The sequence below is a fragment of the Arachis stenosperma genome, chromosome 6 (genome assembly GCF_014773155.1).
Source record: "Arachis stenosperma cultivar V10309 chromosome 6, arast.V10309.gnm1.PFL2, whole genome shotgun sequence".
NCBI classification, from domain to species: Eukaryota; Viridiplantae; Streptophyta; class Magnoliopsida; order Fabales; family Fabaceae; genus Arachis; species Arachis stenosperma.
In genome coordinates, this window is record NC_080382.1 from 132,221,758 (window position 1) to 132,229,111 (window position 7,354).

Here is a 7,354-nt window from a genome sequence, read left to right on the forward strand (position 1 = left end):
TGTGAAACTCGAAGAGTGTGGTTAGAATGCTACGGAGTTCCATTACACGCGTGGTCAGCAGATACCTTTAGTATGTTAGGAGACCAATGGGGGAAAGTAGTCAGTTGTGACAAAGTGACAGAATCGTGCATGTCTTTTAGTTTTGGATGAGTGTAAATTGATACTTGTATCATGGATATGATTAATGAATGGGTCTATATCACAATAGGTATTAGTGGATTCAATGTGCTAGTGAAAGAAGTGGGACGGGAGGCTTTCGGTTTGAATTGTTATGAAGAAATTAATGAAAAATGTGACTATAGTTGTGAACGACGAAGAACAGTTGCGGAAAGAGAGTGTGCGGGTATGAGCTTAAGGAGTGCACGGGCTACAAAACCAGCGATTTTCAATGACCATGTAGCCGATGTGGTGATGGGGGAGCTGAGGAAAGACGGAGAAGATAAGGGCAGGTTGGTAATTTTTGAAATTATTTTGAATGAGTGGATTAATGATCATTCAAAATAAAATCAGGTAAAAATGGTAACATATCAACCAATTTATGAAGGAATTGAAGGGAGAGTGGATTGTGTGGGATGTGATTATATTAATTATGAAGCTAATTTTGAAAATACAGTTACATGGGTTTATGAAGGTAACTTTAATGGGCTAGTAAGGAGGGGCAAAAGGAATAAGAAAAAGAAGGTTCTTTGTAGGCTTTGTGCTAGGCCCAACAATTCGAGGATGTCCCAAAAAGGTAGGAAAGGATCCTTGAGTCCGGTCTCCTCAATCAATCGGTTCGGTGATGTTGGTTTGGGTCTAGAATCTGGATCAAACTTGATGGAAATGGAGCACGATTTCCACGATAGGGATAGGCACGCTAGGGAAGGGTCTACGGCAAGTGTGCAGGAAGTTGCATCTGCAAAACTTGCGCTGGAGACCGGCACATAGATGACCGAGAGAGACCGAATCAGTGTTGAAGGAGGAAAGCTAAAGGCTGGCCACGACAGAGGAGGCTCAGCGTGGCAAGGGAGATGCGCAACCCTGACACCACCTATGTTGGGTCGTGAGATCGAGAAAGAGTTGGTGGCAGAGAACCAAGCCGCTACTCTCCTGAGGTGACATTGAATGGAGGGACTGGTGTGTTGGGTGTGTATGTTAATGACGATGGTGCGGAAGACGTTGATGAAGGAACGGGTGATAGGGATGACATTGTGAATGATAGTGGCATGGATTCTGACACAAAGAGAACAACATTGACAAAGGGATCGAAGAAGCTATCAGAACACGATGAAGAAGTAGATGGGAAGAGGGTTGTTGATGATGGTGGTTCGGAGAAGAATGAAGGAAGTAAGGGGAACAGAGAGAGTATTTTGGAGGAGCAGATGCTTGAAAATAGAAAAACTTGAGACCTCACGTTGGAATCAGGTGCAATTTTAGACAATGAAGAAGATGATATTATGTCTATTCTTCAAGCACAGAATGAAAAAATTGCTCAGAAAAGAAGATTGGCAAAACAGAAAGAGAAAGTAAGGCGCTGCAGGTCCAAAAATAAAAATAAAAAATGTGTGTAATAATTGTTAAAATAATTTTGTTCTTGGATGTTAGGAGGTTGATGGGTGATGAAAATTTGAGCATGGTCAAAATCTCAAGAAACAAATTTAAACTGAATATGTTAGGCTTGTTTGAGACTAAGTGGCAGGTAGTGACGAAGTTTGATATAATAAAAATTTGGGGAGTGATACTGCGGGATGAGAATATATTGAGTTGGAGGGAACCTCAAGTGGCTTACTATTAATTTGAGATGAAATAATGTTTAAAATGAGTCGCTATCATAAAGGGGAGTTTTGGTTGTGTGTTGAAAGGGTCTTATTAAAAAATAATTTCAATTGTGCTTTCTTTGGCGTATAGGGCTCATACAAGAGAAGAGAAATTTGCTGTGTGAGAAGAACTGAGTTATATCGCAGGGTTATATCAATCTCTATGAGAGACTTCAACGAGATTGTGCAGGTAGAGGGAAAAAAGGATGCTGTCAGAGAATTGAATACAAGAACATGTACAACTGGTGGACTTACGGTTAGCAGATTGAAGTAGTTGGAGATGTTTCTACGAGTACACAATTAGAAGTATAAAATTAGAAGTACACTATAAGAGGAAAGAGCACAAAAAATAGTTGATAAATTTCTTTACAATTTTTTTTAACTTCTTTATTTACTTGTGGTTGTTCTTGCTCTACTTATTGTATTAAACTCTTTTGTTCAAAAAAAAAATAATAATGACTATTACTCATATTCTCTCCATACACAAACATGAACAAATGAGTTTTATCCAAAGCCGTTTTAAAATTCGATTAATCATCGAAATGTCCCACCAAAATGTGATAGACCGAACTGAGAAAAGATAGGTTGGTGCAACTTACCATCTTTAAATTAGATTTTGAGAATTATTTTGGTTTCAATTTGTTTTGGGGATCGATTAATTTAATTATTTTATTTCAAGAAAAAAAACCGAGATGTCAATACACTTGTAATCAATCTTCGCTGTCACCAATTAATAACAAAAAGTCAGTCACATTCACATACCGATCTACTGCTGCTCTCTCGTGCATTTCTTCTCTTTCCCAACTACCATGTCTATGAGCATTTTTTAGGGGGAGGTCCACCTAGACTCAATTCTTCTCTTAAAAGCCCAATCTTTCCACCGTCTATATTAGCTGCGTAACATCTATTGCGTGGCGTCTATTTCGGCAAAAGGCCAAAAACCCCCCAAATGTGTTAGTCGCACTTACTCCTATAGTCCTATCTTCTAAATCGAACTAATACACACCGTCACACCGCTACCTTATTCAAGATAAATTCCAATCCCTATCCAAAGAGTGACAAATGTATACCTCGGTGTATGAAACTGAATAAATATACAAACCATTTCTCATGCAACAACAAAAAACAATAACAGCAACAGCATCGAACCCCTGGAAGCTTGTCCCACTAGATAAAATTAACTACATGGAGTAAACCACGTCCAACTATTGCTCATGACAAAGTGTGAATTATCAAAATGTACAAGTCCTAATCGTAAATACAGGAGGCGGGGGTTTTGGCAGGACAATGAACTAAAAAAGAAGAAACTAGCAATGCATTAAAGAACATTCTAAACATATCTATAAATCTCGTTAGCAAGTTGTGACCCTGAAAAGCAGATAGAAAATACAATGCGGGCAGTGCTAACAATCTCTGATTTGATTCCAGTTAACGAAGAGCATGCGAATAATGAATAATGTGGTTGTTGCAACGTTGCTATCCATGTTGTGTTCCCAGAGTAAGCATGTGCATAACCTTATTAGCATCTTCCTATAAATGAAAATCACCTACTAACAACCCTATTGCAATAGATCATAATTAACTCTGGTATTAATTAATGACATCTCAAAAATCTTGCTATCCCTTTACTATTACCAAATACTAACAAGCAGGGTTGTACGAGGCAAAGGCATTAAATCATCATTAAAACATTGGCATGACAATGATTTTAAGAGGTCCATTTAGCGACCAATCCCTTTCCCAACCTACGTATAAGTGTTTGTATCTCTAATCCCCCACTCTGTCCTTTTCGTCTCTAACTGTCACTTTCTAATACCTTTTTTTTTTTAAATCATCATCATATCAAGATTAAAGGAAATGACAAACAATGAAAAGCAAAGACAGATTAAAGGAAATGAATCAAGTACATCATCAAGGAAATTATATCAGGATCACTTGAACCTTTAAATCACGAACAATATAAGGATCAAGAAATTAATTAACTAAACTACAAACCCAGAATGATAAATAAAAGAAATCTTGGATAGCCATTCATCATGTTTGCCTCCAGATTACTGAAATGAAAAAACCTGGGTTCAACAGCATGGTTAATATCTTCAATGTACATTGACTTAAAGTGTCAAGAGCTAACCCCTATCATCCTATCTCTGTCAGTGAACAGAACTATCATGAACATGAAAGCTCAGTCTTTTTTCAAGTGTTTGTTCAATAACTTTTGATGAAAGAGCCCAACAATTTTATGTTTTAGACGATGAAGTGAAATTTTTTGTACTAACAAAGAAGAATCAAATTCTCTTCTGAGATAAAACTAAGATTACAGTATCCAACTATTCATATCTATATGTATCTATATGGGGGTAAAGGAGATTTATCCAACAAAGTTTCGATGACTTAAGGGAATTAATTCATTTTCAATTGAAATTGTTACATGGGAATAAATTTGGAACACAATCATCTCTATTGGCTGGGGTTTTAAAGGAAAAACAACTCTGAAGATGAAAATTGTAAACAGGTTAAAGGGAGGACAAGAATGTTACAGAAAAAATATATGGTTTTCCTATCAGGTAATTACCACCATTGATGAACAAGAACTCCACTTCGTCTGAGAGAATTGAAGAGCTGCAAGCATTGATCATATGTTTTCTCATACTTCGCACTCCTCTGCCCAGGGCAACATCTCTGCCATCTATTATAATGACATTCTAGGAAAATCTCGTCTACCAAACATATAGCACCAGTTTCAAACAGCCTTGGAATCAAATCAAATTCAGTGCCCTCCACATCCATCTTCATCACCACAAAATCATTCTTTGAAACAGTATTTTTCAACCAAGCAGCAAAATCAAAACCTTTTATCTTCTCCACTTCGCCATCAAAGTCCTCTGAACTAGAACCTTGTAGAGGCTGAATCCTACCCATCCCCCTACCTTTAACCTCAACCTGCTCGCCAGGGTCACGATGAATCTCGAAAGTCAAGGTCTCATTCTTCACCCACGCAGCATAAGGAACCAAAGTAACCGCTTTCTTCAACCCATATTCCGGATGAAAAGTCCTATCAGCCTCAATCGCATACACATGAAAGGTCTTGTTCTGCTTCGGGTATTGTTTTTTAAACCAAGATCCTATACTAGAACCGTAGCTTCTGGCTCCAACATCAACATACACATACCTTCTCTTAAAGCTTATATCCACCATTGAAGAAAGGTACTTTATGTTCTTCAAATTCCTCTTCAAAGTTATCCACGGTTTCAGTGGCTCCATAGAAATCAGAGGCTCAGCATTTTTAACTAAATCATGCTTATACTCTGGAACAGAACACTTGTCACTTGAATCATCTTCACCACCCCCAAAATAATCAACTTTTACTAACTTATGAACAGCATCAACATCATCACACTCTTTCTTCAAAACAATTTCCCGTATTTGAGGCATTGAAGAATCAAACCCTTTGATATAACGCGATTTTACTAATACGAAGCAAGAATCAAACAAATCAAGGAACGAATTGAAGCTGTAAGTGTCATTAGGGTTTACCAAATGGAACACCGCGAACCCTTCTGGTTTTAGCGTGCGGCTGACCTCCGCGGCGAACTCCGCCGGAAACGGCGACCTCTCCAGCGAGCCCTCACCTGAGAAAATGAAGTCAAAACTTCTGGTGGGGAATGGAATCCGGTGACCGCGGCCGGACTTCACCAGCGGTTTCACCGCCTTCCTAGAGATTCCGACGGTGCTCTTGACGCCAATCTCTCTCATCGTGAAAACGTCGCGTCCCGTTGGAGTTTCAACGCACAATGACTTCGACGCCGGTGAGAGGTAGCCGCCGGCAATCAGATGCTTTAACACTGACGAGTAGAATCGAACGGCATTGGTCCATTCCTTGCTGGTGTAAATCTCCGGCCGTGCGGGGGAGGCGGCGCCGCCAGCTGTGGTGGACTCAACTGCGAGGGGTTTGACAGCAGCTCCGGCGCCAGCGATGACAAGGCTGAGAGTCTCGTGAAACGAGGAGAAGCAGAAATCGGCAACGGTGCATGATTCTCCGGCGATAACGATGACGTAAGCAAATCGAACTCCGATTATGAAAACGCCTAAGAGAAGCAACCGTATCAAGAGGCTTCGGAAGGAGTTTGATTTGCCTGCGGTATGTTCCAGTGTAGCCATTGGGCACTTTTTTTCTTCGTTTTTTCCTCGGAAAAATAAAATATTAAACAAAAAATATGAAAAAAAATGGGTTTTGTATTTATTTCATTTGAATTTTATTACCGTGAGCAGAATCGAGCTGAAGTGTGGTTGCCTCCGACTAAAGGTTTTGGTGTGATGGCATATATCAAGGAATAGAGACTGCGGAGAGGGGCAAAACGGGAAATCATGGTTCTGTAATGAGAAAAAAAGGGTTATTCTTCTTTTGTTATGTGTAACATATTGCGGGAGAGTAAGTTCATGACTCGGGGGAATGTGACTCAGTGATGAGTGGGTGGTGATGTAGGTTGCAGAGAAAGAACACATGAAAAATACAGGAAGATAGATAAGGAGATTATGAGAACAAGGGTCGAGACTAGAGAGTTGGTAGGTTTACCGGAATGGCCGGTTACAACGTGGAAAACACAGTGTAAAGTGCAAACTGAAAAGTGGAGTGAAGCCGCCGATTTAGGGGATTTAGAGTGCTCAGTTGTGGGAGCCAGTAGAGTGTTTATAATTGGTAGAAATTGGGGCCCAATAGAGACGGAGTTTTTCCAGATTTTTTATTTTAATAAATAAATTAATTATAATAATTATTAAAATAAATAATTTAAAAATATTTATTAAAAAAATATTTTTTATCTTATTTATATTATTAAAAAATATTTTTTTATTTTATTTATAATATAAATAAAATAAAAAATATTTATTTTAATAAATAAATTTTAAATTATTTATTTTAATAATTATTATAATTAATTTATTTATTAAAATAAAAGATCCGGATTTTCCCTCCATTAAGATTACAATTACAAGGCGTCATCAATCAACCTTGCAAACTTTATAAATTGGAAAAGTATATAAACTAAAAGCTTATTAGCAAAAAATTAAATAAAACCATATTAATTTATATTAATAATCAAAATTTAAAAAATTTAAAATTGATTAGGTAAACCTAATTAAAACATATAAAAACCTTCCTCTCCTCTCTCACATTAACCTACCTACCTCCAACAATCACACAGACCCCCTCTCTCTCAACCCTCTCCGCCTTGCGTCATGGCTTCCACTGCTGAAGCTACCAGAGAGTTCCTCAAAATCCACGAAACCTCCTTCTCCGACTCCCCCAACACACAAACTGTAGCCGCGGAGAGTCTATCTTATGGATTCAAGGACTTCGTGTTCGCCCCGTACGGATCCTATTAGAAGTTCATGAAGAAGGTGTGCATGTTGGAGCTCCTGGGCGGCAAAATGCTCCACCAGCTCCTCCACGCGAGGCATTCTTGTGGTTCATGAAGGGTGTTGATATTCCTCAGATCTTCTTGATGATGAGTAGGGGGAATGCGCATTTCGTTCTCCTATAGTTTGGTGGATATTTAGGT

The 7,354-nt window shown here is 38.5% G+C and overlaps 1 protein-coding gene across 1 annotated transcript; it reads right to left on the minus strand.

Annotated features, from left to right (window-relative positions):
* Positions 1-4,184: 4,184 nt before the first annotated feature.
* On the minus strand, positions 4,185-6,290 carry LOC130933161 (uncharacterized). Its single transcript, XM_057862703.1, has one exon. It carries the CDS (start codon positions 5,952-5,954, stop codon positions 4,365-4,367), a length of 1,590 nt encoding a protein of 529 aa, XP_057718686.1. The 5' UTR covers positions 5,955-6,290; the 3' UTR covers positions 4,185-4,364.
* Between the last annotated feature and the right edge of the window lie 1,064 nt (positions 6,291-7,354).

What these genes read in the sequence shown, in the direction of transcription:
- LOC130933161 (XM_057862703.1), bottom strand. Translation starts at nt 5,954, where the DNA reads ATGGCTACACTGGAACATACCGCAGGCAAATCAAACTCCTTCCGAAGC.